General features: G+C 38.4%; 1 protein-coding gene across 5 annotated transcripts in view; it reads right to left on the bottom strand.

The window, feature by feature from the left end:
- DNAH3 (dynein axonemal heavy chain 3) overlaps positions 1 to 12,823 on the bottom strand; it is a 246,850-nt gene extending 234,027 nt beyond the window's left edge. For 4 of the 5 annotated variants that reach the window (XR_469849.3, XM_007498217.3, XM_056806547.1 and 1 more), the window contains exons 1-7: positions 12,671 to 12,823; positions 7,399 to 7,503; positions 6,105 to 6,324; positions 3,246 to 3,318; positions 1,882 to 1,932; positions 1,167 to 1,332; positions 466 to 655 (exon numbers count right to left, since the gene is read on the bottom strand). Coding sequence is in view for 3 of the 5 variants with exons in the window: in XM_007498217.3 (XP_007498279.2) it covers positions 466 to 655; positions 1,167 to 1,332; positions 1,882 to 1,932; positions 3,246 to 3,318; positions 6,105 to 6,324; positions 7,399 to 7,503; positions 12,671 to 12,706 (841 nt within the window). In the remaining 2 variants the exon portion in view is untranslated. Of the gene's footprint in view, positions 1 to 465; positions 656 to 1,166; positions 1,333 to 1,881; positions 1,933 to 3,245; positions 3,319 to 6,104; positions 6,325 to 7,398; positions 7,504 to 12,670 lie in introns of those variants that run through there. The other variant, XM_007498219.2, reaches the window with a different exon arrangement.
- Between the last annotated feature and the right edge of the window lie 14,628 nt (positions 12,824 to 27,451).

Here is a 27,451-nt window from a genome sequence, read left to right as displayed (position 1 = left end):
CTGAGGGATATAACATCTGTACTGGGGAGCAAGGGGGCATTCTCAGCTCATAAGGAAGATCTGAGGTTCCATTCATTAAAGAAGGGCAACTCCCTTTCATAAATGATTTTTTGGCTTGGAGTTCAGTCTCAGTGGTTTTTATTGCAGATTGGACAAATTTTTTGTGACAAAGGGATGGCTCATAGCAAGTACTTAATGTTTATTTCTTCTTTTTCCCCCTTGATTCTTACTTTCTGTCTTAGAATTGATACTTAGTATCAGGTCCAAAGTAGAAGAGCAGTAAGATACAGGCACTGGGGGTTAAGTGACTTGCCCATGGTCACACAGCTAAGAAGTGTCTGAGACCACATTTGAACCCAGGTCCTCCCAACTCCAGGCCTGGCACTTTATTCACTGAGCCACCTTGTTGCCCCTTTCTTTCTATTTAATACACTAAGCCATGACCTTATTTGTTCTATGATTTACCAATATCCTTCATGAGACTATGGTAGTAGTCTTCGTCATTCTCTTCCACTAGATTTCTTAACAAGGTCTCCAGGTTGGGATTCTTTATCAAGTGCATCGGAATAAGATTCAGAATTCTTCCCAGAACATCCTCATCCTGCCGGGCAATCATGTCTTTACGAATCCCATGAATCACGTAATAATAATATCTCTACCAAAAACAACCACAAAGCCAAACAGCAACAAAAATGTTTAAAAAGGAAACAACTGATTGAACAGATTGTTTACAACTGTTCTGTACAATCTAACTGAAGCCACTGATGAGCTTTCTAAAGGGATTTGCCCTTAGACTTGGACTCCATTGTTTTCAACTTCATTTCTACTTTAAGACTTTCCTTTCCTTACCTAGGATCACACAGATAATACGTGTCTGAGGCCATATTTGAACTCAGGAAGATGAGTCTGCCCAGCATTCTATCCACTGTACCACCTCCCTGCCCCAGTCAAGTGTCAAGGGAATAATTATTTCTTATTATTTTGATAAAGAGGCTAACCAGTCATTCTCCTTATCTGCAGACTATCAACCAAGGGCAAAGGGTCTTAAACAAAAGCAAAAGAGCTTTGGATGTTGGACATCCAAGAGCAGTGGACCCAACGGAAGTACTTCTTCAACAATGGGGGATAATAATCAGTGAAAGGAAAGGAAACAAAATGGAACCCACCTCTAGGTCTAACTCTGTGGGCTCAGGTTCACTCTTTGCCATTTCTTTCTCTTCTTGGATCATCATATCAATCTGTTCTTCTGGACTTATTGGTCGGCTTCCAGGTGAATCAACTTCCATCAAATGTGACCCACTAGAAGTTAAAGCCTGAATGGGGAGTATAGCTCTGAAATAAACATATTCTCTCTTAGTGAAACATTATGTTATCTGGTCTTATCTTCTATAGACTGACATGTAATAGGTTAGAAATTGCTCTGTACTTTCTAACAATATTTCTGTCCATATTTATTCCCTATATTCAAAAATGAATTCTCACTATTGAATGTTTACTGTGTATCCCTATCAATGGCTTCTTAGCTTTATTAGAGAGAGAGTAGGTATCAATAAGACTAAGCCAGGTCAGGTCATTTCTCCCTTCCCTTACTTATTAGACAGCAGCTCCTAACTCTAGCCCTCTATTGCCCAAATGCATGTAATATAGTGAATGATAAAGAGAAGTGTGTGAGAAAGTATTGCTAAGTGGTTACCACCATCTTCTTCCATGAAGGGAAATGCATGCAATACACCCAAGGCTACATCAGACCTGGCTTGGGTATTGTGGCATTGAGACCATGGTGATATGGCTCATTCGTGACACCTGATCTATATCCTTTCCCCTGTAGTCCAAGAAATCCATTGCTCTTCCCCTTAGCAAAGAATAGAGAATAATAATTACCTGGCTGGAAGGGGCATCTCACTCTCTCTTGCTTTGAATTCTGTTGACTTACTAGAAATGGAAAAAGAAAATAAACTTCTTAAGTGGACAATGTGAAGGGTTCCACATCCACATCCACATGGTCAAGCCTTAGTGCCTGAAACCCAGAGACCCTTATAGAATGAAGTTAAAAAGCAGCCACCAGCATGATTTAAGATCTCGTCTCTCTTGCCTTGACTTGCCTCCCAAATGTCTTCCTCCTGCCTATCCTTAAGGACTAAAATTACACCATCAAGAAATTTCTTTGATATTGTTCCCTGATAAAAAAAATGTAAATAACTATAGGAAAGATAATTTATCAAGGCATTTGTTAGTGATTTAAATACTTTAATGTGCATGAGTATGATCAGTTCCAACTGCCATAGTAATGATAAAATGGCAAAATAACTAAAAGTGCAGGAAGCATTAGATATTTGAAGCTAGCTAGAGGGTAGGTTATATTAACTTTACTAATTTAAAATAGTGGCTATCAAATTAGGATCTAGAGAGCCCGATATCTTTAGTGAGGTTGAGAGGCTATTATAATTTTCCTAATGATACTGTTTTAATTTCTAACAGAGTAAATATCCATAGACATAACCCATATAAATAAAAATTAGTTTGGAAAGAGGAACCTCAAATATTTTTGAGAGTGTCAAGGGGTCCTGAGACCAAAAAGTTTGGAATCACTACTCTGAAACATTGGTGAGAATGTCACATACAGAAAATAGTTCCCATTTAGCTATAATCACAACTCCATGAAATATACAATGTTTGTAGTATTACCATCATGTTAGAGGTGAAGAAACTGGAGTTTAGAGAGAGTTTATACCTCTGGGGAACAAAATCCATCAGTTAGGAAACATCAGAGCCAGGATTCAAACCCCAGGCTCTTCTGATGCCAAGTTTGTCCCTTTGTCCATCAATGGCACATCCTGCCCTCATCTGCCACATCAGAGAGGTGGTATGACCTAGTGGATGCTATCTTCTGAGTTTGAAAAACCTGAGATCAAGTCCCACCTCTATTATATGTTGGTTCTGGGATCCTGGGACAAGTACTTAGCCTCTTGGTGGTCTGGGAAAATCTCTAAGACTATAAATTGCCGAGAGAATGTCAATCTGTGTGGTAGAGTGGGCTTCCTCATTAAGAATTCCCTATACCAATGAAATCACATGTCCAGTCAAATCTATATCTATAGCTGTATATATATATCTATAATAATGGCCATAATGATACTGATGGTAAAAGAGACCTTCTAAAAGGTGAGGCAGGAAGGTAAACCACTTATTACAATGAGCCTAAGATTGATCATGGCCCAATCTGAAATGTCCAGTGTGGTAAATACCTGAGGGTATCAGGTTTTCTTTTAAATGACAACTTCGGTTTCTTGGCACTGGGTCCAGAGGTATCTCTTAAAGCTGAAAGTGGAAATGACAAAGGCAATAATGACAATGAAATGATTTAGGGCTATATTCTATATACTTCTTCTTCTAAATTTCCTTCTTCTCTTCTAAATTTCCAGGTCTACAAACAATGATATGCCCAGGAACTATGAGGTACACAACATGACAGAGTGAACAGAATACTTCCTGGGACTCAGAAACACCTCAGTTTAAATCCTACCTCTGACTCCTGAGAGGCAAGGTGGTGAAATGGCTAGAGAAGAAAGACCTGGGTTCAAATCTCATCTTTGATACATACTGGCTGGGACCTTGGACAAGTCAATTAACTTCTCAGTGCCCAAAGCAACTCTCCAAGTTGCAGAGATGATGATAAAGACCTACATTGATGGAAGTTTTGTTCTCCACCATAGAATTTCCTTTTTTGCCAATGAGATTACAGCTATCATACTTATCCTATGATTCCTACTGAGTAAACTTAGATAATCTACTTAACTTGGTGCTGAAATGCTCAACTAAAGGGAGTTTCTGTTACTGTTAAACTTTTCTTACAACAATGAAATTACAGATCAGGTGAAAAAAAATCACAAAAAGATAGCACAGTGTCCAATGATACCCAGATTTTGTCCTGTAGGGTAGAAAGAGTATTTGAAGAATAACTGCAAGACGCGGAGATGGCATGGAAAGAGAGTTAAACTGAAGTCTGCTGAAGTGTTTTCTAGTGCCAAGCCCACCATTTTTCAGGCTGATCATTTTCCCTGGAACAGTTTTCTCCTCTGTAACCCAGGGACAACAATGCCTTCCATGACTACTCATTGGACAACTGATTAGAATCAGACAATAAGTATGTTATAAATTGGTAAAGTACAAAATGTTCTATAAATAACAGAGATTATAATTACCAACTGAACACTCCAAACTATCTTCTTTTTAGCTGTCAAATTAAACTTCATAAAGCTCAAGTCTGATCACTAACCCTTCTTCCGTCATTGCCTCCCCCAACTTCTCCCATTCAATAAACTCCAGTGGCTCCCCATTACTGCCAGAATTGGGTTATATAAAATCATTTATATGGTTTGGGTTTTTTTAGCCCTGGCCCTTTCCCACCTTCTCTGGCACCTTATTCCCTTCTACATTTACTCTGCTATTCAGTATCGCTGACTTTCTTGCTTATTCCTCAAACACTAGATTGCTATCCCAAGTGTTCTGTCCCTCTTTATCTCTATTTCTCCTCTCTGTCTTCTTTCAAGTCTCAGTCACACTTCCTACAAAGGCCTTTCCCAGTCCTTAACCTTAGTGCCTTTCCTTTGAGACTACTCCCAAATTATCCTGTATCTATCTTGTATGTATGTTATCTCCTCCAAAAGCATGGATTTCATGTTTTCTAGGTCAACTGAAAAATGTTGCTATGGTTTTTTTGTAACCACTAAAAATTAAATAAAGCTGACCTTTCATCATCAAAAATCAACAAGGACAGGGAAATCAGGAAATTAGAATTTCATAATCAAAATAAATTGAATTTTAGCCCAGACTTTAACTTTTTTCTCTTTCTGCCTAACTTTTCACCAAAACTACTTTGAAATTCTGATTTCCTATATTCTCCTCCACTTCATTCCCCTAATCAATAAAATAGCCAAAGAGAAAAGGCAGTAAGAAAAATAAAAGATCCACCCACAAATTAGATAATGTCTTCATATAATTGAGATTTAGTGATTCTAAGAGACTAGATTCCTTTTTCCCCCTACTATACCTCTTTGAAAAGTAATCCCACTAATTAGTAAATGCTAGATCACATGTTATTTTGTAGGATCCAAGCTTTAGAGATGGAAGGGATTTTAAAGATCATCAAGCCCAAACCTCTCATCTTACCAACAAGGAAACTGAGGCTTAGTGAATTGTCCATGGTCACACAGTGTCAGGAAGAGTATTTGAACCCAGATCTTCCTGTCTTTGGGTCCAACAATCTCTCCATTATGTTATGTTGTTGCTCTAGAAAAAGGCTTTGCCTAGCTAGAATTTTTTTTTTTTTGCCAGAAATTCATCTTGGAAGTACCCTCTTCATATGTCCAATGATTATGTTTTTAGCAAAACTATCTCCAGATATGGAGATATTTAAGATCACAGATCTTATTGTAGACATAAGCTTAGATGTCTAGTCCAACTCCATTTTCAAGTGAAGAAACTGAAGGGCAAAGAGAGGTTAAGAGATCTCCCAAGGTCATACAAGTCAGAAGATGGATTTAAATCTGGGTTCTCTGAATGGGAACCCAGGACTCTTTCCATTGTATCCTAGTTGCCCAGTGTCATTCAGATCCACAGATCATGCTTTGGCTTCTCCAAAACCCCAAACTTAGCTTTCTCAAGAAAAAATTCCCAAGGGATTCCAGGATCGAAGTGATTTGAATCCTACAGTTCCCAAATTCTTGAGGGCAGAGGACATCAAAGGAGATGAGACCATTCAACTGTGACTACATCTGTGTTAGTGTAATGCAAAAATCAAAGGAACTATGATGCTTTGGCCCAAAGTTCAAAATGAAAAAAATCAATAAATAAAGTAAGTATATTAGTAGATATATAATTTCAGATAGAATGATAAGAAGGTGTTATGGTTGGCAGAGCATTCCTAAGAGGAGAACTAAAGATGTAGAGCAGGCAAAGTTTCTTTGGATAAAGACCAACCAAAGGAAAGAGGATACTTTCAGCTGTTAGCAGAAGCAAATGCTATGCTGTCTCTTGCCTTCTCCCTGTGCTCTCCCTCCTTTACTACTAGCACTATCCCATTTTATTCTGAAATTAAAAGATACCCTTTTTTGTTCTTTGATCCATTCCAAATGCAGAAAGGATTGTGACAGGCTGGTAGATCTTCAGCAGGTCCCTCATCCTCAGGTCCCGAGCATTCATGGAATAGTTATTAGCAATGGAATCACTGGGACCTCGGTAGTAGTTTTGGTCCTTGAATGGCACGGCCCTAGTCCATGACATCCTTTGCATCAAGGGAGGATAAAAGCTGTGTGACATGACTGACTACATTTGGAGAAAGCCAGAAGAAACATAAAAGTAAAACTCATATTTACATAGTACTTTACATAGTATATGAGATCCTTCAGAGCAAAGACTAACTTTTCTATTTATATCTCTAGTGCTTTACACATAGAGGACATTTAATAAATGTGTCTTTTGATTCATTTATTCAGATCAGGACCACACATTGGTTGTTCATATATTTTTCTTTTTCCAACCATTCATGTCCTTTCCTTGACTTTCTTTTTCTCTTTTAATCAATCAGTTTTACAAGGTCCACAACAGGCCTTAATGTATCAAATATAGAAGCTTAGCATCTCTTGTCTGAATCATCTTCCTCAAAGAAAATAGCAACTCCATCTTTTCTAGTAGGCTAAGTGGAAAGAGTGCTGGGTCAGAACTCAGAAGCATTATCTACCTTGACCTAAAAAGGTAATTGTGCAAATCAAATGAGAAAGAGCTTGGAAAGTCAAGACCTATATAAATACAGTATTATTACTATGTTATATAATAATAACAATAATAATAATACATAATAATAAATATAATAATTATATATAATAATTATAATTATAATAATAACAATGCCAATAGACTTGACCTTAATTAGCTACATCAGAACAAGTATATTGGCCAATGTCTTGAGTACCCAAGTGCCTAGTCCAGTGCTTAATCAATATTTATTGAATTTATGAGTTGAATGGTTGACCCCATTGGAATGTAAAATCTCTTAAGACAGGGGCTATTTATTGTTTGTCTATAACTTGTCCATAACAAGCATTTAACAAATATTTATCCAATTGAATGGGAGAGAAATTTCTTGATCATTAGACAAGTATCTAAAGCTGTCACTTCCAAAGTGACAACAAAAATGTTCAGAGGACCATCATTATTTCTGGAAATAGCACTGATGAGCAAGTATCATTCATGATGTGTATGAACCCTTACTGCATTGCCTGTGGGTCTAGCTTGACAACTCAAAAGAATGAAAATAACCTCTGGGTCCCTGCACATCATCTCATCACCCTGCGGGGGTGAGGGGTAGGGTGGGGGGAACCAGTACTTCCACAAACAGACCTTATAAAGTTGAGAAGGTTCTTCATTGGCAGATTGAGGCAGAGGTGGTAACTCTGGTCGCTTCCTAGAGTGGCTCATGTGATGTATGGAGTCATTTCTGGTGGACTACAGAAAATAAGAACAAAGATTCTTTTAAAGGACTAGGAAATGTTTGCAACACTCTGGCTGATAGGGGGAGGAGTGAGTGGGAATAAGAAAGACACAGCCACATTACCATTAAGAATTACAAACATTTGGCTTAATATGTATTTTTATTTTTAAATCCCCCGTTTCAAAGTTCTTCATAGAAGATCTCTCAGAAGATCCTCATATACTCTCTTGTGTTTATTTTCCATAGTCATATTGATTAATGGAAGTTACTGCCTAAAAGAATCTAAATTTAGAGGGACCTTCCAGGTATGAAAAGCAAAGTCAGGAGCTGACCCCTCCCATTTTATTTCTCCCAAATTGATGCAGCTGGATAAAAGGTCAAACTCAATTTCCCCCTCCATCTATTCTCCTATAACTATCCTTCCTTTTTCAATCAAACTCCTAAAAAAAACCTATCTACACTCAGAGCCTCCATCCCCTCTTCTAAACTGTTTGCAAAGTATATTCTGACTTAACCACTCAACTGAAACTCAACAATATCTTTTTGATGGATTTTTATCAATTTCTTTTATTTGTACATCATCTAAAATTTCCTTTGTATCCATTCTTCCTTCCAGAGAGTAATCCTTGAAAACAAACTAAAAAGAAGAGAAAAACAAATCCTGCAAAATCTAAACAACTCATAGAAAACAAAAACAACCTGACATTATATGCAACATTCCACACTAGTGGACACCCCACTCCACCAACTTAAGCAAAGGAAGTATTTTATCATATCTCTTTTTTGACCAATTATCTCTTTATTTTTTTATTTTTTAAACCTTCTATCTTAGAATCAATACTATGTATTGGCAGATAGTGGTAAGGAGTAGGCAAGGGGGCTTAAGTGACTTGCCTAGGGTCACACAGCTAGGAAGTATCTGAGGTCAGATTTGAACCCAGAACCTCCCACCTCTGGGCCTCTCAATTAACTGAACCACCCAGCTGCCCCCATGTCCTCATGTTTCTTGACCTCTTTGCTGCATTTGACACTGTTGACCACTTTCTACTCCTAGGTACTTTTTTCTGGGTTTTTGTGACACTGATGTTTCCTACCTGTTTGACCACTCAATGTCTATTTTGCTGCCTCACCATCCATATCACACCCCACAGTAGTTAGCACTCCCCTTGGCTTTATCTGAAGCCCTCTGCTCTTTAAATTCTCTCTTGGTGTCCTCGGCAGTTCACATGGCTCTAGGTATCATCTCTATGCAGATGATACACATACCTGTCAAGTGCTAGCCTCTCCCCTGTGGTTCAGCCCCATATCACCAACTATCTATTGGACATTTTCACTGGAAACATCCTTTAGGCATCTTATACTTAAGGTATCCAAAATAACTCACTTTATTTTCCCCAAAAGCAATCTTCTTCCAAACTTCCTTACTTTTGACGAAGCCATCAATAGTCAGAAGTCAGTCAAAAACATTTATTAATTATTTACCACAAGCCAGACATTGTGTCAAACTCTGGGCATACAAAAAGAGGCAAAAGACAGTGCCTGCCCTCAAGGAGTTATAATCTAAATTGTTTTAGAACGACAAGCTATATTTATCCAGGGGAAACAGGAAATAATTAAGAGAAAGAAGGCACTGGAATTAAGAGGGGTTGGGAAAAGTTTCCTGTAAAGACAGGATGTTAGTTGGAACTTAAAGAAAACAGAGAAGTCAGCAGGGGAAGATCAGGGACAGCATTCCAGCATCCACCACCAGGTTTATTACCTGGCATTATTTTCAACTCTTAATTCTCCCTGACCCCACATGTCTATTAGTTGCCAAATATTGTCATTTCTCCACAATATCTCTTGTATCTAATTCCCTCTCTTCACACAACCCTCACCTTAGTTTAGTCCTCATCAATCTCACCTAGACTTATAACAATGCCCTCCTAAGTGGTCTCCTTGACTTAGCTCTGTCCATTCCAACTCAGCTTCCAAACAGTTAGTAAAGTGATTTTTCCTTAAGCATAAATCTGACCATGTTACTCACTTACTCAGTGAACTTGAATGGTTTCCTATTGCCTATTTGCTGTTGTGTCATTTCCCTGGTGTCTCAATTTTTGTGACCCTTTTCAGGCTTCTCTTGACAAAGATACTGGAATGGTTTGCCATTTCCTTTTCCAGATTATTTTACAGATGAAGAAACTGAGGCAAATAGGGTTAAGTGACTTACCAAGAGGTCACTCAACTAGTGTCTGAGGCTAGATTTGAACTCAGGTCTTACTAATGCTGGGTCTGTCTCTCTATCTACTATACCACCTAGTTGCTCTAGGTTCCCAGCTGCCAGCTTTTAAAGTCTTTCACAATCAGGACTTTATATTTTGAGCTTTGTTATATATTACTAATTTTCCTGCATTCTAGAGTACAGCAGAACTAAGCTTCTCTGTTCTTCACCTGTAGTATCCTATCTCCCATTTCCATACTTTTGGATTGGGCATCCCTTATTTCTGGAATATACTCTCTTCTTATATAATCCCTCTCTTCTTTCAAGGCTCATTTCAAGCATGACCTTCTATAGGAAGTCTGTCCTTTTCTCCCCAACTTCGAATTTTAATCCTTTTCCATCTTATAATTAACTGCTTTGTACTGTATTGGATTTATTCTGTATCTACTATATTCTTTATCTACTTATAAATTCACATGTTATTTCTCCATTAGAATGAAAGTTCTCTGAAAGTAGAGATTATTTCTTCTTCTTTTTTTTTAAATTCCCAGGACCTAGGACAGCAACTATTCACAAATGTTTGTTGATTGCTAGACAGGGAGAGCTGGGCACACATCTCCCAAGTAATTCCCTCTATAACCAATTCTAATTGAAGCGACAGTCATGTCTGTCTGCAGTGCCTTGTCTCTCAATCTGAAATGTGATGAAATGGACTGGTTTTTAAATCATAAAATTGGCTTTATGTTTCACACATGTGATGCCTCTAATATTTGGCTGTCATTTTGTCAATGTGGATAATGGATTCACTAGCACAGATTGTAACCTCTACAATTTAATAAGCAGTCTTTAGCATTTTCTGAGACTAAAAAGGTTCATCGGTAGCCTCCCTGGTCGTGAGACTCTCCAAATTTCACCAGGCTTGTCATTTGATGACAAGCATGAAGTTTCTCCCCAGATCCAACTGAAAAGCCTTGGTATATTGGTAGGATCTCTCAGAACTCATGCTTGATTGGCATAGACTTTGAGAATACAAGACCAGCTTCATAGCACCCTCAACCCTCAGAGTAAGCAAGACATTAATGGAAAACATCCCTGATTCTGAGTTTGCATAACACTGCTTTAGGGTATTTTAGGCAGCCTAGCAGTGGATAGAGTTCTGGGCCTCTAGTCAGGATGAATGGCAAACCACTCCAGTGTCTTTGTCAAGAAAATATCTAAATGGGGTCATGAAGAGTAGGACATAAGAGATGGGGGTATAGCTAGGTGGCTCAGTGGTTTGAGAGCCAGGTCCAGAGACCAGAGATCCTGGGTTCAAATCTGGCCTCAGACACTAGCTGAGTGATCCTGGGTAAGTCACTTAACCCCCAATGCCTAACCCTTACCATTAGAATACCATTAGAATATTGATTCTAAGTCAGACAGTAAGGGTTTTTTAAAAAATAGGATATGACTAAAAAAAACCAAAGAAATAAATAAATACTTCATCTATAGCTATCTGTCTATATGTGTTTGTATATATGTTTATATATGACACATATACATATATATGCTGAGGGTTGAGCCTTTCTCATGAATTATATTAAGAATTTACAATCCAAGCCATATGGGCTAAGATGGCAGGCTTGGCTATGGCACATAGGCCAGCTAATCTTGCCACTTTAGTGCCTAGAAAACAACCAATCACTAAGCTACCTCCTCCAGAAGAGCTAGATCAGGTTTACCACCAATGTTTCCCTAGACCACAACTTCCCAAACCCCAGTCATATATTTGATATATCACTTCTAAAAGATTTCTGATCCCTGTAACTCCTAAGGCAAAACCATGCAAATATTTTGCAATTTTAGCGAATCTTGAGCTTTTCTTAGCAGAATGAAAGTGATACTGTTTATCCAGCCTATTTCTTTCCATTTTTGAGTGTAGGGACCCTCAGAGATGGACAAAACATCCCTGTTTCTCTGATACCCCCAATGTCAAGCAGTCGAGAATTCAATGTCTCACAGTGTTCTCTCTCTCTCTCTCTCTCTCTCTCTCTCTCTCTCTCTCTCTCTCTCTCTCTCTCTCTCTCTCTCTCTCTCTCTCTCTCTCTTTCTCTCTCTCTTTCTCTCTCTCTCTCTCTCTCTCTCTCTCTCTCTCTCTCTCTCTCTCTCTCTCTCTCTCTCTACCACTTCCCTTTCTCTCTCTCTGTTTGTCTCTCTCTCCCCCTCTCCCTCTCTTCTTCCCTCCCTGCCTCTTTCTCTGTCCGTCCCTCCCTCCCTCTGTCTGTCTCTGTCTCTGCCTCTCTAAGAATAAATATGCCTCTCTGATCAACAAGCATGAAATCTCCTCAGCTAACCTTAATACACTGGCTAAGCTCCTAGTACATTAGTGGCTACACAAAAGCAAAAACTTGGACAGTAAAAGCAAGTACTGTACTATTCAAGGAAGACTTTATAAAGTTGCACCTGTGGTGCCCTAAAGTCACATGGGATTCCTTTCAGGATCTCAAAAATGAGGAATCTACTGTTTATTATGTTGGAATAGTCCCTCCTTCCTCCTTGTTTCCTCTACCACCACCCCCAGCAAGAATTTTCCCATCAATGACAGTCTGTCCCATGGCCCAGATTTAAATCTAGTTCAAAGATCCTGATTAAAAGAATGGTTCCCAAATATCACACAATGAGGATATGTGCTTCAACTCCAACAACTGCACCTTGTGTTAACAGCACCATCAAAGTAACATAGGTTCACCACTTCAAAATGGAAGCTTTAAAAGAACAACTAATTTTCCATCTAAATTTGTGGTTTTGGGGGTAAGTCCTAAAGGCATCTGGCTATGTTCCAGAGATCTAAAAACCCAAGTCCAAAAGACAACAATAGATCTTGGTAACAGGAACAACTAGATCAGGCTAGTTAGGAAGGCTCCAATGTGGTGGCCAGTCTATACATGACAAGGCCACAAGAAAAAATTTCTAAATCCAATGGAAATTAAGGGACAACTCACCTTTTCAGAAGAACATTTAACACTTGAGATATTCATGATGTCCAGAAAAATGGGGTGCCTATCCCAAATCAACAGACAACCCTTAGTTATCTAAAGGCAAGTTTCTACCAGCCAGGTCCAAAAATGCCCCCAGGCTATGCATCATAATGGAAGCATCATAGGCAATTGAATTTTCAGGAAATTCTGCCCATTGAAGAGGTCATAGGTCTTGGAATTTTGAGTGAATGCCTGGGAAGAGAAATAGGAAAATGGAGACAGAAAGTAGAGAAGCTGAGAGTTTGTCAGGCTTCCTTTTTCTCAGTCTTCTACACTTTGTCCACAGCCCTTTTTCTTCCCCTCAGGTGGTAAGTCCACATCCAGTATGATCCCAAGTCTGATGGAAAAGTATGAAGCAACTTGCTTCTCCACACCCTTCTCCTCCCTCAGCTTTGAAAAGCTAGAGTTTCATTTTCTCTTGTCTTAGGACTGGTAACCAAGGCTACAGCGTCTGTTACTAAGGGAAGGAGGAGCTGTTCCCCTCCTTTCTAGGGGACACTGGGGAATTTGACCTCAGTACATGGCCCAGACCCATGGCCCAATTGTTATACAGACCCCCCATCCAGGCTGGGAGAGTGTTTGGTGCCAAGATTAAGGACAGAATTCCTTAAGAATCCAGAAATAGAAAATGGATGACAAAAAAGTAGATTATTATTATTTTGCAAAAGAAAAGGACTTCATAAGCTTCCACACACCTACATACAAGTAAGATGAGTACAGACTTGTACACATACCCACTAATACTATGGTGACCACATTTGCGGAAAGTCAGATTATGTCAAGTGACTTTTTTTCTGACTTGGAATTTAAGTGAATAATCTTACCCAAAAAATGAAACAAGCCATACATAAATTATTCATTTCACAAACCACTTTTATTGTGCTATGGTACAGTGAAAAAAATACTGATTCTGGAACCAAAAGACTTGGATTCAAATCCTGCTTCTGACACTACCTGTTGGATTCAGAAAGTTTAGTGAATTGCCCAAGATCACAAGTAGGATTTTTGTTTTGGTTAAAGAAGAATAAACTTCAGCCAAAATTTTTAAATTGTGACTGCCTTGGAAAACCTAGTATGGCATGGTCATTTGACTCATTTATATACAGATGTATATACATTTAAACATATATATTATATCCATATATATGTGTGTGTGTGTGTGTGTGTGTGTGTGTGTGTGTGTGTGTGTGTGTGTGTGTGTGTAATTAGCCAAAGCAAATATTTCCCAAATGTTACCAAGACTTGTAATTAGCTCATTGGTGGCTAACATGACAAAAAGTAAGGGAAAATGACAAATACTGGGAGGAATATGAAAAAATTGGGACACTAATACACTTGTTGATGGAGTTGTAAACTAGTCCAACTATTCTGGACAACAGTTTTGAACTATACCCTATAAATTTGCTCATTCCTTTTGACCCAGTAACACTACTACTAAGTCTATATTCCAAATAAAACAAAGAAAAAGGGAAAAGAATCTCTATGTAAAAAAAGAAAATTATATTAACTCTTTCTGTGGTGGCAAAGAATTGAACAATGAGGAGATTCCAAACAATTGGGGAAAGGCTAAACACGTTGTGGCATATGGCTGTAATGGATACTATTGTGGAATAAGAAATTAAGAACAGGAAGGTTTCAGAAAAACCTGGGAAGAATTATATGAACCCATGCCAAATGAAGTAAGCAGAATCAGGAGAATACTGTAAATAGTTAACAGCAATATTGTAAGGATGATCAATTGTGAAAGATTCATGATGAAAAATACTATCTACCCTTCAAGAGAGAGAACTGATTGAAGCATACTTTTTAACTTTATTTTTCTTGGGATTTTTTGTGTGTTTTCTTTTGTAATATGGCTAATGTGGAAATATCTTTTGCATGGCATCACATATATAATTGATATATTGTTTGATATTGTTTGCCTTCTCAAAAGGTTATGGGAGGAATAGGAAGGAAGGAGAAAATTTCAAACTCAAATTTTATTTTATGAATGTTATTTTTTAAAATTAACTTGTAATTGGGAAATAGTTAGTGACAAAATATTTTTTAGAAATAAACATAAATTTAGAAAAAGCAATTGGCTCACTGGTATAAGATTGGTCCTGGTAGTCTTAAGACCACCATGGCAGTCTTCCCTTAAAGAGGGCTGTAGCTTATAGAATCTAAGCATGGAAACCATTGATTAGCCTTATTGGTTGAGATCATCATGACAATTTCCCTTCAGTAAGGCTGTAATCTTACAGAATATACTCATGGAAAAATACTGACCACATTTTTTGAAGATTAGTATAGCTATGCCTCCCAAATAATATTTTGTCTATCACAAGCTTGTTTTCCTCCCTGATAATAATCCCCCCAATAATATTTTGCCCTACACCCTGGTATGCAAATCAATCAGCTCTCGGGTCCCACCCAAAATCAGAGTATAAGAAGCTTCTTTCAGAAGGACACTTTGGCACAGCCCTTCCTGCTGAAAGGACAGACCTGTGTCTCTGTGCCCCCCTATGCAGTACCTCCCTCATATAAGTAAGTTCTGTTCTGTTCATGTGAATACCTAAGTTGCTTTTTCTCTCTCTGCTTCCTCCTCTTCCGCATTGCAGTAAAGCTTTGCACTGCACTAACTCCCATTATTTTATGTATTATTCTCAGCATCTGAGCTCAAGAGGTTATTTTCCCAATGTCTCTGGCTGGCCCATAGGTCCTTCCATAGACCCAAACCAAATGCCTGGACAAGGACTTAACCTGTTGACAGTTTCACCTACATGTCCTCCCTTATGCCAGAGGATTGTCTCAAAACAGTTACCTTTCAAAACACATCATTCAAAATGTAGTCTTTTCTTTTAGTCCATAGTGCTAAGCGGTGTGCTAGTAAATGTTTTTAACAACTGGATGTCTTGGGAAAATGTACATATAATATTCTTTTAAATTTATGAACATTTTCTACATCTTAAGTCCGGATGATAATGAAACAATAAGCCAAGCCCTGATTTGTAACATTTACCTATTTTTCAACAAACATCTCTCAAGAGCTGGATGAAACCAGCTCCATCACCCATCTGGCTACTCACTAACTGCGGCCTTGGGGAAGTCCCTTAACTCTTCTTAGTCTAAGTTTCTTCACCTGTAAACACATTCTTCCCCCAGAATTCACAAACTCAAGGTGGCAAAATGGACAAAGCACTTGGCCTAGAGTCATCTTCCTGAGTTCAAAGCTACCTTAGATAGTTAGTAGCTGTGTAATCCTGGGCAAGCCACTTAACCTGTTTGCCTCAGTTTCCTCATCTGTAAAATGAGCTGGAGAAGGAAATGGCAAACCACTCTAGTAACTTTGTTAAGAAAAGCCTAAATATGGTCAGGAGAAGTTGGACATGATTGAACAACAATTGTATTTTAGCATAATTGGTTTCCTTTGTAGCCCTATGTATTTTATTTTATTCACTTAAAGACATTATTCTGAGAAAGGTTCCATCCATAGTTTTCACCAGATTGCCAAAGGATTCCATGACATAATAAAGGAAAGGAATTCCTGGACAAAATGATCTTTAAGGTCCCTTCCACCTTTAAATTCTATGTATTAAAAAAAAAAGTCTCTAAGATTTTCCTTTGCTTATACTTACATACTTTATTACAGGGAATTCCTACTGTGTGAAGTAATGCTTACTTACCAAGTGGACCACTAATTGAGAGTTGGACAGCTATGTGATTATAATAACATTTATTGTACAGTGGAAAGGGTAGTGGCTGGCATATGTGCAGACCCCCACCAGTTTGTTAATAAGTCATCGTCCAAGAGTAGGAAGCTAGGAAGTTGCCTCCAGAATTGCTTTAAGAAGCAGAGCACAAATGAACATTCAGGAACTGGTTCCTGTTGGCCTTTTTCCCTTGGCTGTGTACCTGTTCATTGATGAAATCTCCAAAGGAGTCTATTGCTTTTTCTCTTAAACCTTTACCTTCCATCTTAGAATCAATACTGCCTCCAAAGGCAGAAGAGAGGTCAGGACCAGGCATTGGGGGTCAGGCAGCTAGGAAGTGTCAGAGGCCAGAACTGAACCCAGGACCTTCCATCTCTGGGTTGACTTTTAATCTGCAGAGCCATCTAACTTGAGGCTTTTGCCACAGGGGAAAAGGGGCATCTGAAGGAGGCAAGATGACTCTGCCAATGGCTTCCAGTGAAGGAACTGGATTAGATGAAGGCCATTTAGCCTGAACCTCACAAACTTGTCTTTATATATATATATATATATACATATAACTATATATACTATATTATATATATATATAGTATGTCTACTACATATAAATACATGTCTGTATGTATATGTGTGTATACACATAAAGGAAAGGGTCATGGAGCCTTCTCTTTGTAAGGCTATATGGCCTTTGAAAAGCAGACCAAGTTCTTTGGTCTTTTCATTCTTTTCTGTTCTGGGTTCAGAGTATGTTTCTAATCTGGGGCAAGAGCCCACATCATGAAAATCCAGGAGCCCAGGAATCCAGGCCAGTTATTGCAGCCAGACCAGCATCAACACCCTGGGGAACCTGGATCCCAGACTCCAGCCCAGAAGAAGCCAGCAGCAATGTTGCCTTTGGACATGAGCTTGGTGAGACCAGTGCTATGTAGGAACTAAGCCTAATCCTCCATCCCACCCCCCTCTCCAGATGAAAGCAGTATAGGAGAATTATGCCCCTGAGCTGTTAGGAGTAACTTACTCTATGTGTGAAATAAATAGCCTTTTGTAAAAGCTATTTGATGTTGAATGGTTAAATAGGACTGGGATACTAGTTTTGTTGTTGTTCAGTCATGACCAACTCTTTGTGACCCTCATTTGGGGTATTCTTGGCAAAGATACTAGAGATATTTGTCATTTCCTTCTCCAGTTAATTTTACAGATAAAGAAACTGAGACAAAGCCAAGAGTCATAAGCAACTTGCCCAAGTTTACCCAACTAACAAGTGTCTGAGGCTAGATTTGAACTCAGGTCTTCCTGACTCTTAGGCTTAACATTCCATCCACTTCAATATCCAGCTTTCCTAGACACAGGAAATGTGTCCCTTCCTAAAATGGAAGGGACAATAGCCAATAGGGGCTTGAGCTGAAGAGAGAAGAGCCAGAGTCAATCATATTAAAGCCATAATGAAATCTGATTTGTAGTCTCAATTGCCAATCACTTCTCTAAAGGAAAATAAATCACCTCAGGAGTCCCAATTCTTAGCCAATATGCCTTTAGAATATGCATGATGTAGCAGTCCACCCCTAGCTATGGGCAAGGGGAACAGTTGGTATGTGCAGATTGCCTTAAAAGAGAGCATGCTCAGTCTTGAGCATGCTCAGTATTGCACATGGTTGGGAAGGCCTCTGACCCTTGACCCCAGCTTCCCCCAGGTTAGACAGGAAAACAGGTTTCTTTGTTCTCGCCTGGTTAAGAGAAACCACACCTATGCCTTGTCATTAACCAATGAGGATCATCCCTATGTACTGTGTATCAAAGGGTATATGTAGCCCAGCAAGCTCCACCTCTAGCTCTCTCTCTCTCTCTCTCTCTCTCTCTCTCTCTCTCTCTCTCTCTCTCTCTCTCTCTCTCTCTCTCTCAGGCTAGCTGATGGCTGTCCTGGCAGGAGCTTGGCCTCTGGCCAAGCTCCATCTTTAATCTTTCTCTATCACCTCTCTGACCTGTGTGGTATTAAATGTGGATCTCTGGACTGGTAAAAGCCTTCGGAAGGGTCCTTTGATCAGAGCTTAGCTGTGGCTCATGGGAAATTAATAAAGACTCATTCTGGCCACCTCATATCTCTAATTTGACTCCGTCATCCCCCTCGTGGTATCTAAAACTTCTATCCTGTCTCTATCTTCCTACCTTAAAGCTTCTCTCCCCTCTGAGGAAGCTTTACATGCACTTTGGCCTAATGTGGAAAACTGGAAACCACCCAGGCTTTCTTGCAACCATCCCTCTTTTACTGTTCCTTATAATAACCTTTCCCTTAGCTCACAACCTCATTACCTCTTGCCTGGATGATTGCAATAGCATTCTTTAACCTGTCTTTTGTCCCACACATCATTACATGACTAATCTTCTTAATGTATGGATTTAATCCTGTCCCAGACTGCTCAAAACCTTTTACTTGCTCTCCATTCATTATCTACCAAATTAAGTCCTGGTTCCTTATTCTGGAATTCAAGGTCCTACACAATCTGCTTTTATCTAGTCCTCTAAAATCAGTTCTCTCTAGATTTATCTTACACTACTGCCCAGCTATTTGCTCTCCCCAACATATCCCATTTCAATTTCTTCATTCATATAGTTCCCTATATCTGGAATATTTTTCCTTCCCAGCCCCTTTCTGCTCCTATCCTTCCCATCTTTCTAGGACCCAGCTCAAATGCCGCCTCCTTCATGATCCTCTCCATTTTCCATCCTCTTCCCCAAATCTGGAAGCCATCTCCCCCTTATCTGAGATCAGTTTACTTCTTAATTCAGTTACTACCTTAACATATTCTAAATGATATACAATGTCATATTTACATCGTACTACACAACTTACAAAGTGCTTTCCTTGCAACAAACCTGTAAGACAGGTCAAGCAAGTATTAGCATCCTTATTTTGCAGAGTGATTTTCCCATAGTCAATGTGCTTACAGATGTCAATCAGGGCTCAAAACCCAATGTTTGGGCTCCACATACAGTGCTTTTTGTACTACATCATGCTGCTCCAGACAAAAGACTGGAAATGGATATTACATCTATCTGTGTGCATGGTTTACCTCTTCTACTAGATAACAAAAGCATTCCAATTTATCTTTGTATGGCTGCGAGGTATGGAATAGTCTCCCAAGAACTGAAAGTAGGCGGGTCTCCCAAAGGACAAAAAAAGAGATATCACATATAAGGATATACATAAGAGATAATGCTATTTAAGAAATGTATGATTGTAAACTTCCAGGGGAGGAGCCAAGATGGAAGAAATGCATGATTGGAAATAAAAAAAGATGAGGTGGTCAAGCAATGAGGTACGGGATAGCTAATGGACAATGTTAGCCATTTAATAAAAAAGCAAGGAAGGTCTTCAGCACCTATGGGAAAATAAGGACAAGAATCAACCAGGAAGGATAAGCATGGATGGATTGAAATCTGCATCACTGAATTAATACACACATTGAAGAATTCAAAAAACCCTTAGAATATTGGAGCATTCCCATCAGCACCCAATAAAGTAGAATGCTCATGATAAATATACATAGCTTGACAAATGTTTGTTGAATGAACAAATGAAGATCATGAGGTCATTTCTAAGGGTATTGGATGGGATGCTGACAATCCTCAAAGTATAGTGCAGGAAAGAGCTGAAATTTTGTTTGAAAAAATGATACCTAATCTGTGAATCAAAGCAGAATTTCAATGAAATAAAAATTACATTAGAAAACTAGTTTATCATGGAAAACCTAACTACTTTTATCAGACCAGTCTGTTCTCTTAGCTTCTCAGGTTAAAAAAAAAAAAAGAAGTGAAACTGTCAACCATGTCCTTGACCAGGCTTCTCCATCTATTCCCCTCACCATGATGTAGGACTATTAGACTCTCTGTTAGAATGTCATCTTCTTTGGAAATAAGTTTTGCATAAATTTACATATATAATGGGTATCATATTTCTTGCTTTCTCAATGGATAGGGAAGAGGCCTGAAGGAAAAAGAATTTGGAACTCAAATTTTTTAAAATGAATTTTTTTTTTAATCATTGTCAAGGCCTTTTCTATGATGGCAGCGGGACAAGAGAACAGAGCTGGAAGATCAGAATCCAGAAGGATGGTCCAAGCTTTGTTAAGATTAAAAATTAGTTTCTCTGCTAAACATATTATATTTTTATGAGGTTTATTAAAGATTAAGAAATAAAGAAAATACAAAATAAGAAAGCACGTGCCTAGGAGGGTCAAAAGGCCCATTCAATTTCACTTACTCTACATCTTGAGAGACATGTGTGCTTGGAAGCAGAAGCAGGGAGAGCCTTCAAGTAGGCGGAGAGCCCCTTTAAATAATAATTTGTTATCTCACACTCAGGTGAGATTCTGGGGAATTCTGGGAAGTTCCAAGGATTTCTGGGAATTGAAGTCCGGGGTTCAAATCTCCATTTTTACACTAGCCATGTAACCTTGGCAATTCATGTTATTCCTTTGGGGATTGTTTCCTTAGCTCTAAAATGAGTAGGTGGGTCTAGATGACTTCTAATGTCCCTTTCAGCTTTAACATTTTACACTATCAAGAGCCCAGTGTCCCCTCTTATCTTTTCTGATGTCTATCTCCATGGAATACTGGAAAATAAACTTATTCAAAGCAGATGATCCATGAGGAAAGATGTGAATTTATATATTATAAAATGTTACAACCAGAAAGATCAGGTGTCAGGAGTAATCTTGTCAAATGCTTTTATTTTCCAAAGGGAAAAATCATAGGAGTGAAACAATTTCCCCAAAGTTACATATCTAGCAAGAAACAGAGGTGAAATTTAGATATAGGCCTTCTTCCAGAGTCAACATTCTTTCCACTAAGCCCCAAGAGTCTCTTGTACAGTATGTTCAAGTGCTCTAAAGACATGCATGTTTTGGTTTTCATAATCTCAGAGGGGAAAGTCACTGTGATCAGTTTCCTTATCTGTAAAATAAGGAGTTGGAATAAATGTCTTTAAAGTTACTTTTAGCTCAAACATCTACCAATGAATAAATTACATTGCCTTTAATCAAGGCTTCAGAAGAGCATTTAGCCATTGGTTTTCCCACCCTAGATATCATGGACCTTTTATGGTCATCAAGAATAAAATTACTTACTCAAATCGTCCTGCCCCCAAGCTGTGGCAGGTGGGACCAGGGACTGAAACTAAGCTAGATTTTCAATTTTCTGTTCCTGAAGTTTGAGAGTACAGTTTGGATTGAAGCATAGATATTGAGAATATTTGCTGTTAAATATTGCAGCAGCCTCTTTGGACTTCCATTCTTGAATTCTAGGAATAACCCTGTACATCTATACTTGCAACATTATAGCTCAGGTGTCTTCACCAATGGACTTTCCATGAATGGTTAGGGAGTAGACATTACTAACTCCTTAGCAAAGGCATTACTAGAATGTCATGGTGAAAACAACAGCTATAAAACACCACCTCCTCATAAACTTGGGGCACTCTCTCCCACAAAAATGCATAACATTCTAGGAAGGATGGACTTATCCTTAAGAATACACTGGAATTTAAAGTACTCATGTGGCAAAGACAACTCTTAATTCTTGCTATTTCAGGGTTTAAAAGGATTTTTTCTCTTTTTTTTATATAATCCTCAGGCAGCTCCCTTTGGGTATTGTGTGTCTATCTCCTGGGTGGGTTGCTCAGCTAGGTTCTCAGGGTCCACTTCATTCCATAGCTCTATTTCCAATTGCCAGGGCTAGTCCAAAACTGGCTCTGTTCGTTGTCATAAGAAATCCTGTTCCCCTAGCTACTTCCTCCCTCAAGTGATCAACCACCTTTCTGTGTGACTGTGTAGGATAGAGGCTTCTCCCCTCAGGTCAATCTCAAATATTTTATTTTACAAACTCTTAAAATACTAGATGAGGCGTTTCATTCTAGACAAGTTGCTGCTAAATGCTATAGTTAATAGAAAGGAAGACACAAGAAATTCCTTCTTTTCAACCTTAGGATTCTTCCCCACAAAAGCTCTTGACCTTACCTACCCTTCAAATTGACCAAATTAATGGGGAAGAGGAAAAAGAGAAATCCTTTCCCAGCTTCCCTAGTGATTCCTGTTCAGAGGTAGCATTCTCCTTCTACTACTAATTTGAATTAATGAACTCTCTTACATGTTCTCAAGTAGCGAAGTGGATTGAGTGGCAGGCATGGAGTTAGGAAGACTCTTCTTTCTGAAGTCAAATCCAGTCTCAGATTCTAGTTTTGTAACATCAAGCAATTTCTTAATCCTGTTTGTCTCCGTTTACTCAATTGTAAAATGAGCTGGAGAAGGAAATGGTAAATCATTCTAATATCTTTGCCAAGAAAACTCCAAATAAGGTTATGAATATTTTATATTGTTTAGGGTAACTTTAAATGGAATTTCTCTTTCTACCTCTTGCTACTGGACTTTGTTGGTAACATATCGAAATTCTGATGACATGCAGATTTATTTTGTATCTTGAAACTTTACTAACATTATTAATTATTTCAACTGGTTTTTTAGTTGATTCCCTAGGATTCTCTAAGTATGCCGTCATATCATCTGCAAAGAGTAAAAGTTTGTTTTCCTCATTGCCTACTTTAATTCTTTCTATTTCTTTTTCTTTCTTAATGCTAAAGCTAGCATTTCTAATGCAATATTAAATAATAGTGATGATCATGGGCATCCTTGCTTCACCCTGATCTTACTAGGAAGGCTTCTAACATTTCCACTGCCAATGATATTGCTGAAGGTTTTAGGGATATACTAATTATCATTTTAAGGAACGACCCATTTATTCCTATGTTTGCTAGTGTTTTCAATAGGAATGGGTGTTGTATTTTGTCAAAGACAATAGTCTGAATCTATTGAGATAATCATGTGACTTCTGTTAGTTTGGTTATTGATATGGTCAATTATGCTGATAGTTTTCCTAATACTAAAACAGCTCTGCAATGCTGATGTAAATCCTACCTGGTCATAGTGAATGATCCTTGTGATATATTGTTGTATTCATTCTCCTTGCTACTATCTTATTTAACATTTTTGCATCTATATTCATTAATGAAATTGACCTATAATTTTCTTTTTCTGTTTTTGTTCTTTCTGGCTTAGGTAACAGTACCCTATTGGTTTCATTAAAAGAATTTGGTAGTATTCCTTCTCTGCCTGTGTTCCCAAATACTATATGTAGTAGTATTGGAATTGTTCTTTAAATGTTTGATAGAATTCACTTGTGAATTCATCAGGCCCTGGGGATTTTTTCTTAGGAAGCTCACTGATGGCTTGTTTAGTTATTTTTCTGAGATGGGATTATTTAAGGATTCTATTTCTTCTTTTGCTAATCTGGGCAATTTGTATTTTTATAAATATTCATCCATTTCACTTAGATTATCAGGTGTATTGGCATATAATTGAGCAAAATGGCTCCTAATGGTTGTAAACCTTAAAATTTCCCAGACTCTACTTTATAAGATTGGATTAAGACCATTCCCCATTTGGGCAGTGAACTCTACTTAAAGCAGGAATGTGAGAATTCTACTTTACCTACTTGGGTCTGCCCTAGGGGAAGATAAAGTTGTAAACTCTTTTCTGAACATTGAAAAGTACTTAAACCCATACTTTTCTTAAGCTAAGTACCTATAAAGGTCAAGCAACTTGTGAATTTACAAGGAACAAAGAACTGGAAAACTTACTCAGAGCTTTCCTGGTGTGAATTACTCAAAAATCCACACCTTCTTAGGTGTGGACTAAGAATGGGCGGTCCTTTAGAAACATCTACAGTGATTGGTAGATGTAAGGACTTAGGGGAGGTGACAAAGGAGATTTTGCCCTTAAAAATAAGAGCTCAGGGAAGAGCTGGGAAGTCATTCTGAAACATTCAGATTGGAGAGACTCATTCTGAGGAGACAGATTCTGAAACATTCAGATGGAGGAGGGAGCTGGTGAAAGCAGCTGAGATGCTGCTGGCCTGGTGTCATTAAAAATCCTTACTTAGACAGATCTTATTGAGTGTTAAAAAAACTGACTGATTTCTCTTTTAAGACTCAGGTCTAGGCCATATTGCCTTTGAGGCCCTTCATACTTATTCCTTTCTTACTCTCTCTCTCTTTCTTTGATTACTCATTGTATTGTTAATTAAAATCTCTATAAAACCCAATTGACTTGGGTATTTGAATAATTGGGAATATTTCCCTGGCGACCACCCAAGACACTGTAGTGAAACATATTTCTGCGGTCAAATTTACTCACCCTCTCTTATATCTATCACAATTTATATCTTCCACTATTTTAACCACTACAGTTTAAGACCTCAACCATTTTAAATCTCACATGGTTGCTTTAATTTCCTCTTCATTAGTAGTGAGTTCACCCTTTTCATTTTTGATACTGATTATTTTATTTTCTTCTTTCCTTTTTTTAAATCAAATTAGACAATCTGTCTATTTTTTTTTCATAAAACTAACTCCCAGTCTTATTTATTAGTTCAATAGTTCTCTTACTTTCAATTGTAGTAATTTCTCCTTTAATTTTTAGGATTTCCAACTTAGTCTTTAAATGAGGATTTCTTTTTCTAATTTTTATTTAGAATATTTTTCCATGGTTACATGATTCATGATTCCTCCTCCTCACCACTCCACTTTCTCCTCCCCCCTCCCAAAGCCAACAAGCAGTTTCACTGGGTTATACATGTATAATTGTTCAAAACTCATTTCCATGCTATTCATATTTGCAGTAGAGTGATCTTTTAACATCAAAACCCTAATAACATCCCTTTCACACTATGTTATCCATCATATATTTTCTAATGCATTTCTGTCTCTACAGTTCTTTCTCTGGATGTGGATAACTTTCTTTTTCATAAGTTCCTCCAAATTGTCCTGGGTCATTGCATATGTGGCTGCTAGTAGAGAAGTTCATTACATTCAATTGTACCACAGTGTATCAGTCTCTGTGTACAATGTTCTCCTGGTTCTGCTCCTTTCCCTCTACATCACTTCCTGTAGGTTGTTCCAGTTTCCATGGAATTCCTCCACTTCATTATTCCTTTGAGCACAATAGTATTCCATCACCAACATATACCACAATTTGTTCATCCCATCCCCAATTTAAGGGCATCCCCTCATTATCCAATTTTTTTTTCCACCACAAAGAGCACAGCTATGAATATTCTTGTACATGTATTTTTCCTTATTATCGCTTTTGGTTATAACTCCAGCAGTGCTATGGATGGATCAAAGGAAAAGCATTCATTTAAAGCCCTTTATGCATAGTTTCAACTTGCCCTCTAGTTGGACCAATTCACAACTCCACCAACAATGTATTATTGTCCCAATTTTGTCCCTCCAACATTTATCACTTTCCTTTGCTGTCATATTGGCCAATCTGCTAGGTCTGAGGTGGTACCTCAGAGTTGTTTTCATTTGCATTTCTCTAATCAGGAAGGATTTAGAACACTTTTTCATGTGCTTATGGATAGTTTTGATTTCATCATGTGAAAACTGCCTATTCATGTCCCTTGACCTTTTGTCGATTGGGGAATGCCTCGATTTTTTGTAGATTTGATTTAGTTCCTTATATATTTGGGAAATTAAGTCTTTCCTCTTTTGATCCTGCTTTTTCCTTTCACTGGGTTCCTCTTCACCAGTGTTTGCTTTTTATCACCCCTCACTCCAGTTATCACCCTCCTTCCCTTGTCTTATTCCCCTCCTACTTTTCTATAGGGCAAGATAGGATCCTATCTTATCTAACCAATGAATATGGTTGTTATTCCCTCTTGGAGCCAGTTATGATAAGAGCATTGAGCATTGCCCATCACTGCATCTTCTCCTTCATTGAAATAGTTTTTCCTGTCTCTTTAGGTTAGATAATTTACCCCCTTCTGCCCCTCCCTTTCCTTTTCTGTCATTGCAATCCTCTTTTTCGCCCCTTGATTTTTTTTTTTTAGCATATCACCCTATCCTCTAAGTATACTCCTAACTGCTCTAATGAGAATTTTAAAGAATTGCGAATATCCTCTTTCCATATAGGAATACATACAATTTGACCTTATCGAGTCCCTTCAATTTTCTCGGTTCTTATTTACCTTTTTCGGCTTCCCTTGGGTCTTGTGTTTAGACTTCAAATTTCCTGTTTAGGTCTGGTTTTTCCCCCCTCAGGAATCCTAGCAAATCTTGCTGGATAGGTGGCCCTGGGTTGTAAACCTAGATCTTTCACCTTCCTGAATATCTTGGATCCTTTCATGTGGAAGCTGCTAAGTCCTATGTGATCCTAATTGTAGTTCCTGGGTTTTTGAGTTTTTTTCTGGCTCCTTGAAAAATTTCTCCTTGACTTTGTCAAAGTGGAATCTAGAGGTCCCTGGACTTGTAGCTTGGAGGGATTTGGGGATCCCCAGTTTATTTAGCTCAGAGGTAGAAACCCCAGGTCTGACCTTGTCACGTGAGAGCTCCTCCCTGAGGGAAAGTCCTACTTCACTGGTCTCAGACTAACAATAGACTTTAAGATGTTAAGTATCTCTTTTGTCCCATTGGTTTCTTCCCCTAGTCTAAAGTCCTTTACCCTGAGTGGCGCAGCCCCAGGCGGGCTCTTTCCCTTTTGTGAAGCATCAGCCTCTCAGTTATTCCTGTCTGGGACTCATCTTCCTTGGTCACCATTGTAAAGTCAATCAACTGTCCTTCTCAGCCTCAGCCCCCAGTTTCACCAAGAAAGGTATTTAAGCTCCCCAACTTTAAGGGCTCCTGGGAAAAGCATGATTGGCTTTTCCAGGGTTCAGTGTCCAGAGCGGCTCGAGTTCAATCCTCGGACTGTGCAGTCGTGTGGCGCGCAGCTCTGTGTTGAAGCCTACTATTGAATTGAACCCCTTTCCCTGGATTAAAGAGTGATTTTGGCTATTTGATACTTCTGTGTTTTTTCCCAGTCAACTTACTTAAAGGTTCTTGAATTTAGCTATTATGTGTCTGGAAGTTGTCATTTTTTTGAGGCTCAGTGTAAAGAAGAATTTCCTTACAATTTGAGCTATCCCAAAATGAGACTGACTGCCTTGGGATATCACAGGAAGAACA

The sequence above is a fragment of the Monodelphis domestica genome, chromosome 7 (genome assembly GCF_027887165.1).
Source record: "Monodelphis domestica isolate mMonDom1 chromosome 7, mMonDom1.pri, whole genome shotgun sequence".
Taxonomy (NCBI): Eukaryota; Metazoa; Chordata; class Mammalia; order Didelphimorphia; family Didelphidae; genus Monodelphis; species Monodelphis domestica.
This window is presented reverse-complemented; position numbering and strand designations above follow the sequence as displayed.